Genomic DNA, 12612 nt, shown 5'->3' on the forward strand with positions numbered 1-12612 from the left:
CGCCATCAACCGGTGGGCGACAGAGTGATCGAACTGTACACAACAACTTCTTTACACTTCACACAAGACCGTCAATATGGAGAGCAAAGACGGCGGAGCGACACGGGCGGACGATGTGTATACAACGCCCCAGAAGAAAGGCGGCGTTATGAATAAGCTCTACCCGCCAGGGCCCACGCCAGGCGCCAAAGGGCGTATGAAGAACCACTGCAGAAAGTTTTGGTGGTGTGGTAGGTCTCTCTCGACAGCCTCAACGTACTTCGTGTTTACATTACGTCAGATTGCCTGGTCCTCGTGATCATAGTGTTGGTCATCGTTCTGCCAATCATATTTGTTGGCATACCAAATAAGGCACAGCATGAGATCAACTCCTCGACACTCGAAGTTACTGCCCAGGAAGTTACCAACCCGCAGCAGAACGGTGTCCACCTGAAGATTGATACAGTCATCAGAAGTGGCAGCAGTTATCACCCTAAGATTGATAGCTTCAAAGCAGGACTATCGCTATCAGGACAAGACCCTTTCATCTACATCACCATACCTGAAGCGAAGTCTGAGGCAGAGACCCGCGTCACCGTCGACCAAGATGTCATTTTCGCGAGTGATGTCGAGTTCTCCAGTTATACCAAGGCTGTGCTTGACAGCGAGACACTCCAAATTCACCTTGACGGCAAGACCAACATTCACCTCTCTGGCCTGCCTACCATGGACGTCGATTACAACAAAGTCATTACGATGAAGGGTACGTCTCACTGAAGCTACAGTAAGGACTAGTCTAATCGTGTTTGCAGGGCTAAACAAACTCTCCGGACTCAACATCAGCGACGTGCGCATTCTCTCTGGCACAGACGAGATCCTTTCCGATGGCTCCAACCTCATTGCCAACGTCAGCATTCCCAACCCCTCTGTCATGACCCTCGACCTAGGCAACATCACCATGAACCTAGCCGTCGACGGCACCGCAATTGGCTACGCACTCATTCCAGACCTTTACCTTAAGCCCGGCGACAACGTGTTCCCTTTGCAAAGCCACGTCGACCAGCTCGCTATCTTGGGCCTGATCCAGAACAAGTACAACGATGCTGTGCTGCCGCTTGAGATTGTGGGCAACTCGAGTATCAAGGATGGTCAGCACTTGACCTACTACGAAGATGCGATCAAGAGCAATACGATCAACCTGAATCTCGATGTCGGACCGGCATTGGCTGACATTGGGATTAACATCACTAGCTTTGGAGGCTCGTAGATAGCCTGGCACCGTCGCAGTAATGTTGCGTCCTTGTTTCCGAGGCCATTTATGAGATGTTGGAGTGTTGATATGCGCTTGCTTTGATACCATCGCTTAGATGATTGTGTTTATGGAGGATGGAGTGGTTAATGTATGATACCTTGTCGTTACAGTAATACATAATATTACTCAATACATGCGTCTATGCTTTTCACCCTTCTTGGACCATGGGGTCTTACTCTTACCACAGGAAAACGAAGGGCTACTCGCTCAAACATCTCGATTCTCAACATCTCCTCTGAGTTCTGAGAGCGATGCGCTTCGTTCTTGAAAGAGTCAAAAGAAAGTCGAGGTAGGTGGTCTATCAGCCGACGCGTCTCTTGCACTGAGCTTTCCGGATCGGTCGAGAGCTCTCTTCCGGGACGGTACCCTTCAGTCATTAACTTATTTGCTACGGCAGATCTTTTTGAAGGTCGCAAGGCATAGATTACGATAATACGATCGTTCTCAGCTCTTCCATGCACAACAGTGTCTCTGACCTCAGAACGGAGTTTCGACATCGCGAAGATATCGATTCCTTAGTCATCACTGGTCGACAGTGTTGTTTGAACGTTTTTTGTAACCTCAGAACACTGGTCGATGTCACGAAGACATCGACCTCTTGTCATCACCGGTCGGCGCCGCTATCCTGTTTTCTTTTCTTTGACCTCAGAACAGACTGTCGACGCCACAGAGGCATCGTTCTCTTGTCATCACCGATCTATATTGTCGTTTGACTTCCCTCTCGATCGTCGATCGAGGTGCAGAGCATCAAGGAGGCGGGAGGGGCAAGTCTTTTGTGCTTCATGGGTGCGGTGGATGGTTTGGTAGCGAGCGCAGTTGTCTTCCTTGGTAGCGAATGATACAATTTCCCATCACCACCTCACTTCCTCTTCATGATTACCTGTGTTTCTCGTCATCACATCCACATGCCCCCTTATCACCTCCCATATGCACTATGCAGCAGCGAACCGTCCCCTCACTTCTGACCCAACACCCATGAATCTTCTCAGCCCTCGATCTCCCATTCGTCGGCAAAGAACTCCACAATATTCACTGCGGCCTGCGAACCCACCGCACCTTCCAGTTTCTCCATACTCCTCGGCACACCAGAAGCAGCACCTAGAGCCAGTACGACGAGTTCCTTTAGACTACCCACAACGTCGCTTAGAGCGATGACTTGCGCTTGGCTCAGAGGCGGCTCGGTTGTACAGTAAGGAAGCAGGTCGTTGACTGCATTGCCAACGGTGCGGGATGGTTGGCGTGGCGGCGGTGGCGGGACGGAAGGCGCGTTGTGAGATTGGCGAGGGAGTTGGGGGTAGTGACCTTGCTGAGAGGGAATGGTTTTGTCGTTGGGGGCTCGCGAATAGTAGTCCGCTCCACCGTCTAGTTGAGCAGGGGCGACAACGTTCATGGAGCGCATTTCTCCGCTTTCTATGATGGGCTGCTCTTTCTCATCGGGACGAGGCTCAATGTCGTTGGTGTAGTGTGGAAGACCCATGCTGAGACTAGGTAGTTGTGAGTCTCGGACAATTGGCGAAAATTTGGTGTCCGGATAACAGAGTGTGTGTTTCTGAGATGCTAATTGAGCGTATTCTTTGTATGTGCCCAGGTGGTGCTAGTCAGTGTCTGTGAACTAGGCCTCTTCTTGTAGAAGGTACGTGGGTCGCGACGGAAAGAGCGATCAGCGGATGTAGACAGAACGCCAAATCAGGACACGAAGCTAGAAACAGAAGATTTTGGGATCGCGACACTGTAGGGAATGGAAAACTTCATGCTTCTATCGTTGTGTTGGGTATATGAGAGGAGTGTGTCCAAATTGCGCTTTCGACTTGGTATAACCATGAGTCGAGCCTAGAGAATGTATGCCCGTAAGATATACACATCTACGCTTCCCTGGTGTACATCCCTAGATCCTTATGTTGTGAGGGCTTATCGGCTGACGACTGCTCTTGCATTGCGGATGTAGCATTCGTCGATTTGATGGCATCGCGTTGAGTCTCGACAGATACTGGCTTCGATTCGGTGCTCACGGCTTCAGGCTTTTTGTCTTCCTTCTTCCCACTGCCCGTGAAGAACCCGAGTATCTTTGAGGATGCGGGCTCCGGGTGCTTCGCCTTGAACTCCTCAAATTCTGCCTTGACTGCCTTGAGCTCAGCCTGCACCTCTTCTAAATCTTCTCTTATGTCGTCTCTGGCATTGCGTGCCTTCCTTCTTTGTCGCCATTGCTCAACAAGAATTACAGCGATTCCAACAGCGAATATAAACGTCTCGGCAGCGAAGTTGGCGCCCATCTCGATGGCTTTTTGTTCGGATAGAGGTCGGATACGGGGCTTGATTCTCTCTTCAGTCTTCTTCTTGATAGCTTCTCGTTCCTTCTCCGTGAGCGCCTCTTCCGCCTTCATTTCCTCTTCGGTAAGGACGGTTGGGGCGGCTGCTTTTTTCCGCGCAGCCTCTGCTAATTGGACTTCCTTCTTAATCTGCCTGTCGATAACAGCCGGGTCCTGGAGGAGGCCGAGGCGCATGCGCATATCGACGCGATGCAAACCTTGGGCAAATTTGACGCATATCCGGCGAAAGCGATCGTGTTCGTGGGCATTGCGTTTGATGGCATTCTGGGATGTGTCAATTACGATCCACGATTCCCGGGGCTGAGCAACATACTGCTACGGGCTTCGCAAGCGTTCTGACGAACAGTGATGTGACCTTGAGCGTGAGAGACATGTTTGGTTACGAGAGCGTTTCGGATGGTCGCGGGGAGGTATGGAGACAATTGACCGGCGGACGGCTGTGCATGGCAAGCTTCATACAGATAGACGCATCGGAACAGCTGTATAGCAATGTTGTGTAGGATTATTCGTGGTGGTGCGCATGGCTGCAGGTTCGATGTTCAAATCGATGCTGCCTTGCGCTGCCGGAGATCCACCGACGGCGATGGCGATTGACTGCGGGCCCAGCAGCTCCGTGACAACGCGGGAGACGTGACGAGACGCATGGCCAGCTCACACGACTAAGTCGAACTCGTACTGGATCGTGAAGCACGATCTCCAGTGCACGCTTGTGCAAGTCGCGGTGCATCGAGCGGACTGTGCCGGGCACCGATTGGCCGACAGCCCTAGCAACGACGCTAACGGGCCCTTGTTTACATGCCATCAACACTCTGCGACTTCGTCCCCGATTTCATCATCTCTCTCCATCTACCTCCACGCCAATGTCTGCCTCGTCGATACACGCAGATGCCCCGCCGGCCGTGGTGCAGGACCCCGAGGGACTCCAATATGAAACGGGATCGCAGCTGGGCAAAGGCGGCTTCGCGATCTGCCACCGCGCAAAGCTGCTCGGCCACGAACACCTCGGCAGCTCGACCGTCGCTTTGAAGATTGTTAAATCCAAAATGGAGCCCCCCAAACTGGCGCAAAAGGTACTGGAAGCTTGGGAGGAAGGCATGGCTATTTGCTGACGCGCCGCAGTTTGTCACGGAACTACAGATCCACTCGAAGCTGTCTCATCCCAACATCGTCGAGTTCTTCCGCGCCTTTTCTTTCGAATCAAGCACCTACGTTGTCCTGGAGCTATGCGAAAACGGTTCTCTTGCCGATGCGATCAAGAAGCGCAAATACTTCACCATGCCCGAGATCCGGCGGTTCATGATCCAGACGTGCGGCGCAATCAAATACCTCCACCAACGGAACATCGTACACCGCGATCTCAAGACAGGCAACCTCTTCCTCGACCGCGATATGAATGTCAAGGTTGGCGACTTCGGTCTTGCTGCACTACTGGTGTCACAGAGCGACTATGGGGCGATCCGTCGAACAACCATGTGTGGTACACCAAACTACCTTGCACCAGAGGTCTTGGAGAAGACAGGAAAGGGTCATGACGAGAAGGTCGACCTGTGGGCTATCGGAATCATGATGTACACACTCGCAGTCGGAAGGGCACCATTTCACGCCGCCAAGCGCGAAGACATCTACCGGAAGCTGAAGGCTCGCGAATACACCTGGCCCGACCTCGCCAAGTTTGCCAACGAGATCACCGACGACCTCCGCGACATCGTCTCGCTACTGTTGGTGCACGAAGACGAGCGACCGACCCCCGACCAGATCGTTGCGCATCCTTTCTTCAAACTGGGCTATATCCCATTGGAGCTGAGCAGTGAATGTACCTCGCGAGTGCCGAAGTGGCCGAAGAACCGCCCACCAACAGCATCCACGATCAGGCGTGGATACACTGAGGAATGGTGGGCACTTTGCAAGTCCTCATCGGTCGGCGAATACGAACAAGGAAAGGCATTTGGAACCTTCGGTCGCAGAACCAACAAGACAGTGGCAAGAGATTGTCAAAAGGAGATTGAAGCCGGCAAGCAACCAAACATCCCGTTCTCTAAAGATGTCGTCTACGTACCTTTCCCTGCCCGCACGCAGTGGCCTCATCAAGCCCCGGGAGGGCTCAGCGAAATATCGGAAGAGAAGGAATCGTCATCTGAAAGCCAAGCCCTGTCAGAAACTACCGGGAACGAGCGGACAAAGACTCGTGCATCCAGAGCCCCAAGGAGAGAACCACAGCCGATGCAGACATTGAAGGAGAACGTTGAGCCAGCCGAAGAGCCAGAGCCCGCGCACAGGATTCTTGACAAACAGCCGACGCGGTTACGAGCAGCCCGCAAGATCTCGAACACTGGACGTGTTACTGCGAGCACGGCTTCCGCACCTGCGCCACTACGCGTCCCTCGTGAGGCACGAACTTCGACGCGCGCACGAACAGCGAAGGAAACCGCAAAGGAAGCGCCAAAGACAACATCAAACGGACTCCCTGACCTTCCACCTCTAAGAGTCTCCCGGACCAGCGCTCGAGAGAGCGCGAAATCGGAACCTGCGCCGCAACCAACTTCAGCGCGAAGTGCTCCCCGCTATCGGACCGTCAGCAATGACATGCCTGCGACTGACCCAGTGACCGTGTTGGCGCGCTTGATGACATTCCGCGATAACCTTGAACGAGCCCTCGACAAGAAGCCTACAAAGTCAAGAAGAGATCAGCCACCGCAATTACCGTTTGTCGCAAAATGGGTAGATTACAGCCGCAGATACGGAGTGGGGTACGTCCTCAACGATGGTAGTATCGGGACCCTCCTCTCTGCAGAGGATCAATACCCCGTTACGATCGCTTTTGCCACGGACGGATACAATCACCTACGGAAGGCTGGAGGCAACCGAGAGCTTGCCAAAAGCGTTGCGCTCAACTACTACACGACCGTGAAGAAAGATCGGGGATTGTCGGAGATTGAAGTGCTCGAATCGCGACGCATTGAGGAGATCCGGACAGTGTGGCACAAGTTCGGAAAGTACATGTGCGCAACCTTTGGCGACGAAGAAAAGCCGCTCAGAAAAGATCCCCGCGTGAATTTTGTTCGCTTCTACCAACGCCTTGGTAACGTCGGGATCTGGGGTTTCGACGACGGCTCCTTCCAAGTAAGCGCTTTTGCCGATTTTCACAAAGCCCGTCTAACAGTATGTTTAGTTCAACTTCCCCGACCACACCAAACTCGTCTTGTCGTCAGATGCAAGCTACGGGCACTTTTTATGCCTTCCTCTGGATGCGACATCTCTTCTCGAAGAAACAGGAAACGTGCCGTGGAAGCACGTAAAGGCCAGAGCACATCTTCGCGGTTCATTGCAACAGCTTCTCTACGGCTCAGCCGACAAGGAAGACAGTTACAAAGAGCTCACAGAGGGCAACCTCCTCCGCGCGAAGATCGAATTCATCTATGCTGTCGTGTCGGAATGGTGTCAAGAAGGCGGTCTGGGCTGCCTCGTAGACCCCAAGGTATATTCCTGGGGCGGTCCGCAACTAGAAGAGTCCAAGCGGCTGGACTGGGCGAGCGTTGGGCGTTTTGGCGGTGATGTTTTCTCATGATGACTGAATGACGACCTTGGAGCGATGGCGTTTTTTTGGGATATGGGATATTTTTATTAGGGTTTTGGGCATTTCCACGGCGTCGTCTCTGCTATTGAGCAGTGCTGTTGTTCGAACGCTCATTCACGACGGTTTGCATGTTGCTGGCGTTTTCTCCTAGCGATTAGTTTGAATGAGCATCCGGTCACGACCCTCAAGACGTTGGTGCCTAATGCCTAAGTTTGTGACACGTCACGAGAAATTATGCGTACGCGGCACACCCGGGTCGTCCTTGTGTGAGGCGTTTGCTGCGACACTTTGATGCGGAAACTGGGCCGAGCCTGGATGGGTTCGCAGCGGCGACGGTGAATGATGAAGTAGTATGAGAGCAGATGCTTTAGCAAGTGACATGGCTACAATGCATGACAGTCTGGAGTGTGTAGCCCGACAGAAAATGGAGGTGAATAGGGATGACGAGGAAATTCCAGCCGCGGCGGCAGCTTGCGCGTACGTCGTACTTGAATAGCTGTGGCTGTGCTGGGACGATGGGGCGAGTACCCTCCGAAGCGCCCGATTCCATCCAGGGCTCTGACGTTGGCCGGTCTCTACAACCGCCGCATTGCAGCCATCTTTACACGCCCACACCCCCGAGCGACTGCTCCCCCCATACTGGCTCTACCTGGCTTTGCCGTCCATTATTACCATATCGCTGCTCCCTGAAATCCGCAGCACACGTCCTACCCCACTGGCCGGCTCAAGCTACAGGTCCCAGCTCGACGTCGGGCACCAATCATGGTAGGATGCAGAGAGACTTCGGGGGAGGAACACAGGCTGATACAGTGATATGTAGGGGAAAACCAACCGCGCCGCGCGCAAGGCCGGAGGCGGCGCTCAGCCCAAGGCCCAGTTCGCTACCAAGGCCGTCTTCGAGACCACCAAGAAGAAGGAAGTCGGTGTATCGGATCTCACCTTGATCAGCAAGGTTTCGAATGAGGCCATCAACGAGAACCTGAAGAAGCGATTCGAAAATGGCGAGATATACGTGCGTCGACCCGCTTGCGCCAGCCCCGCGTCGCACACCCACGCAGCCATAGACTAGGACAGCGACTGACTATGGGCGCAGACATACATCGGCCACGTGCTGGTCTCGGTCAACCCGTTCCGCGACTGTAGGTGACAGGACATGCGCCTCAGAGGGGGATGCTGACAAGTGGCAGTGGGCATCTACACCGACCAAGTGCTGGAGAGTTACAAGGGCAAGAACAGGCTGGAGGTGCGGTGCATAGCTGTCCACCAACTCCCAGGGCTAACGAGGCATAGGTACCCCCTCACGTCTTCGCAATCGCCGAGTCCGCCTACTACAACATGAACGCATACAAGGAGAACCAATGTGTCATCATCTCCGGCGAATCAGGAGCGGGAAAGACAGAAGCCGCGAAGCGACTTATGCAGTACATCGCCAATGTCTCGGGAGGTAGCAATTCATCTATCCAGGAGATCAAGGACATGGTGCTGGCCACCAACCCGCTGCTCGAGTCCTTCGGAAACGCGAAGACGCTGAGGAACAACAACTCGTCGCGGTTCGGAAAGTATCTCGAGATCCACTTCAACGCGCAAGGAGAGCCAGTGGGAGCAAACATCAACAACTACCTGCTCGAGAAGACCCGAGTGACGGGTCAGATTGTGAACGAGCGCAACTTCCATATCTTCTACCAGTTCACAAAAGCCGCATCCTCACAATACAGAGGTACGCCCAGTTTGACTAGACATTAGACTCGCGCTGACATGCACAGAAATCTTTGGGTTACAACAACCGCAAGCCTACCTCTACACGAGCAAATCGAAATGTTTCGACGTCCCGGGAATCGACGACCACGCCGAGTTCGACGACACGCTGAACGCCATGAAGGTTATTGGATTACAACAAGCGGAGCAGGACAACATATTCCGGATGCTTGCAGCAATTTTGTGGCTAGGAAATGTGTCGTTCCGCGAGGATGACTCAGGCAACGCAGCTATTGTCGACCAGTCGGTAGTAGATTTCGTAGCCTATCTCCTCGAAGTTGATGCGTCGCATGTCAACAAAGCCCTTACCATTCGTGTTATGGAGACAAGTCGAGGTGGGCGACGAGGTTCCGTATACGACGTGCCTCTGAACTGCGCGCAAGCAAATGCAGTGCGCGACGCACTCTCCAAGGGAATCTACTTCAATCTCTTTGACTGGATTGTGGAGCGCGTCAACGTCTCTTTGAAGGCCCGAGGTGCGACCGCCCAGTCGATTGGTATCCTGGATATCTACGGCTTCGAGATCTTCGAAAAGAACAGCTTTGAGCAGTTGTGCATCAACTACGTCAACGAGAAGCTCCAGCAAATCTTTATCCAGTTGACGCTCAAGGCGGAACAAGAAGAGTACGAGCGCGAGCAGATCAAGTGGACTCCCATCAAGTACTTCGACAACAAGATTGTATGCGACCTGATTGAGGAGAAGCGGCCACCGGGTGTTTTCGCAGCCCTGAACGACGCTTGTGCGACAGCCCACGCCGATCCTACCGCCGCGGATCAAACATTCGTCCAGAGACTTAACGCTCTCTCGTCGAACCCCAACTTCACGCCTCGCCAGGGTCAGTTCGTCATCAAGCACTATGCTGGTGAGGTCTCGTACGCGATCGATGGCATGACCGACAAGAACAAGGATCAGTTGTTGAAAGACTTGCTAAACCTGCTTGGTCAGAGCAGCAACACCTTTGTGCATACTCTCTTCCCCCACCAGGTGGACCAGGACAACAGGCGGCGACCCCCGACGGCTGGAGATAAGATCAAAGCCTCTGCGAACGACCTGGTGACGACTTTGATGCAAGCTCGTCCGTCCTACATCCGTACCATCAAGCCCAACGAGAACAAATCGCCCAAGGAATTCACCGATGCGAACGTACTACATCAGGTCAAGTACCTGGGTCTGCAAGAAAACGTGCGCATTCGGAGAGCCGGGTTTGCGTCCCGTCAGACCTTCGATAAGTTCGTGGAACGGTTCTTCTTGCTGTCACCAAAGTGCTCATATGCCGGAGAGTACACTTGGACCGGGGACTACGAGACGGGTGCTAAACAGATCTTGAAGGATACCAACATTCCAGCGGAGGAGTTCCAAATCGGTACAACGAAGGTCTTCATCAAGACACCCGAGACACTGTTCGCCTTGGAGACTATGCGAGACAAGTACTGGCACAACATGGCTATTCGCATTCAGCGCGCATGGAGAAACTATCTACGATATCGAGCGGAGTGCGCGACGCGCATCCAGCGGTTCTGGCGGAAGCTTAATGGCGGCAAGGAATTCATCGAATGGCGCGACCAAGGTCACAAGATACTCGGAGGACGGAAAGAACGCAGAAGATACAGTTTGATCGGTTCCCGAAGATTCATGGGCGACTACCTTGGTATCGGAAACAAAGGTGGCACTGGTGAGGTCATGGCCCAAGCGGTCGGCATAGCTCCGAACGAAGAGGTGCCATTCTCGTGCAGGGCGGAAGTGCTTGTATCGAAGCTCGGTCGATCAAGTAAACCAGAAGCTCGCACGCTCATTCTGACAAAGAAGAACGTTTACCTGGTCAAGGTTGCCTCGGTCAAAGGGCAAATCCAGATTTTGCCTGAGAGGGTAATACCCGTTGGCGCCATCAAGATGGTCAGCTGTTCAACACTCAAAGACGACTGGTTCTCGATCGGCGCTGGGTCACCAACAGAGCCTGATCCACTAGTGAACTGCGTATTCAAGACTGAGTTCTTCACTCAGCTGCACAACGTGCTGCGAGGCGCAATGACACTCCAAATAGGCGAGACGTAAGTTCCACAGTCGGCATGCATCCGAAAATGGCTAACACACCCTAGCATCCAATACAACAAGAAGCCTGGCAAGCCAGCTCAGGTCAAGGTCGTCAAAGATCCCGCCGTACCGAGAGATGACCAGTACAAGAGTGGCACCATCCACGTTGGGCCAGGAGAGCCACCCAACTCCGTTTCCAAGCCCACGCCCAAAGGCAAGCAGATCGCCGCAAAGCCCATCACAAAGGGTAAGCTGTTGCGGCCCGGTGGTCCTGGCGGAGGTCCCTCGAAGCTCGCCTCTCGTCCAGCACAACCAAGAGCTGTACCCACGCCTGCCGCCCCGCAACCGAGACCTGTCCCTCAGCCAGAAGTGTCGCAAGCCAGACCTGTTCCGGCGCCCGTCGCTGCCTTGTCGAACGGTGCGGGCTCTCATGCGCGTACCGCGTCAGCCGGCTCATCACGCACACCTCCTCCTCCACCCCCACCGCCGCCAGCGCCAGCTCAGCCGAAGGAACCTCGATACAAGGCGCTATATGACTTTGCAGGACAGAGCGCTGGAGAGTTGAGTCTAGGGAAGGATGAGATCATCCTGGTCACACAGAAGGAGGGTAATGGTACGTTCATCCTGATCTTCCACTAATGCGACATACTAACGAAGCTTCAACAGGTTGGTGGCTAGCATCCCGTCTTGACAAATCCGCCTCCGGCTGGGCGCCGTCTGCATACCTTGAGGAAGTACGTTCAGCAGCACCTGCTCCACCCCCAGCGCCACCCGCTCGCCCTGCAAACAGCAAGCCCAAGCCTCCGGCTCCACCTGCCAAACGTCCTGCCGCCAGGAAAGCCGTCAACGGTGACTCTGGACGGGATAGTGGGTACAGTGGTAGTGGGGGTAGCACAATGGAGAGCGCGCGGGACAGCAGTGGTAGTATCGCTGGTGGATTAGCAGAGGCGCTTAGACAGCGTCAGGCTGCTATGCATGGACGGAAGCAGGATGATTGGTAGATTCAAGCTAAAAGCATCCTCGATGAGGCGTATGAGAAGAGAAGGAGGCAACGTTGATGGAAAGCCTCTTTGGGTCAATGAGTTAGCATTCGTATAGAAGAATTGGTCTTGAGCCATGTTTTACGTTTTAGGTGCTGTGATTGTGAATGCAATGTGGAAGGATGGCTTTTGATGGGAAGGTGATTAGGTACTCTGAGATACTGGCAAACGTGCTCTGATTCACAGACGCCGAAATACATGTAGATTGTTCGATGTTCTTGCGTGGTCGAGTAATGAGACATCAGGCACAGTTTTCATGGCGGTTTCTTCGGCTTTCCCAAACGGTGTGCTCATGCCGACCACATTCAGCGCAAGACCCCAAAGACGGCACAGTACTCCACTATCCTTCCTGATGATACGCAGAATGTGTTCACATGCTATTCCGGGGACATGGAGGTTGAGCGCTGCTTCGCCTGCTGAGAAAGCACCTGGGCAGGATAAGCGGCGCGGAAGTGACTCCCGAAGTCACTTGCCGCAGTGCCTTTCCAACACCAGCACAACAGGAAACAGTGCATCTCAACGATAGACTTGCTGGTACCAACACTTGGTTGCTGAATGACTACGGTGCGGTCGCAATCAAGTACCATAGTACC

At 53.7% G+C, this 12612-nt stretch overlaps 3 protein-coding genes across 3 annotated transcripts; 2 read left to right on the forward strand and 1 right to left on the reverse strand.

Moving 5' to 3' along the window:
* Positions 1 to 76: 76 nt before the first annotated feature.
* Positions 77 to 1246, forward strand: J4E88_008857 (uncharacterized protein; the record flags this gene model as incomplete). The annotated part of the gene is made up of 3 exons (XM_049402465.1): positions 77 to 230; positions 281 to 742; positions 792 to 1246. The coding sequence occupies 3 exons, from the start codon at positions 77 to 79 to the stop codon at positions 1244 to 1246; spliced, it is 1071 nt and encodes a 356-aa protein (XP_049251702.1).
* A 1030-nt stretch (positions 1247 to 2276) lies between these two features.
* Positions 2277 to 3991, reverse strand: J4E88_008858 (uncharacterized protein; the record flags this gene model as incomplete). Its single annotated transcript, XM_049402466.1, has 3 exons — positions 2277 to 2775; positions 3173 to 3882; positions 3932 to 3991. 3 exons carry the CDS (start codon positions 3989 to 3991, stop codon positions 2277 to 2279), a joined length of 1269 nt encoding a protein of 422 aa, XP_049251703.1.
* A 487-nt stretch (positions 3992 to 4478) lies between these two features.
* Positions 4479 to 11980, forward strand: J4E88_008859 (uncharacterized protein; the record flags this gene model as incomplete). The annotated part of the gene is made up of 10 exons (XM_049402467.1): positions 4479 to 4688; positions 4738 to 6738; positions 6788 to 7150; positions 8013 to 8204; positions 8286 to 8331; positions 8380 to 8435; positions 8483 to 8909; positions 8956 to 10996; positions 11045 to 11592; positions 11646 to 11980. The coding sequence occupies 10 exons, from the start codon at positions 4479 to 4481 to the stop codon at positions 11978 to 11980; spliced, it is 6219 nt and encodes a 2072-aa protein (XP_049251704.1).
* Between the last annotated feature and the right edge of the window lie 632 nt (positions 11981 to 12612).

Source organism: Alternaria novae-zelandiae, assembly GCF_023758075.1.
Source record: "Alternaria novae-zelandiae strain BMP 2774 chromosome Unknown scaffold_21, whole genome shotgun sequence".
Lineage (NCBI taxonomy): Eukaryota > Fungi > Ascomycota > Dothideomycetes > Pleosporales > Pleosporaceae > Alternaria > Alternaria novae-zelandiae.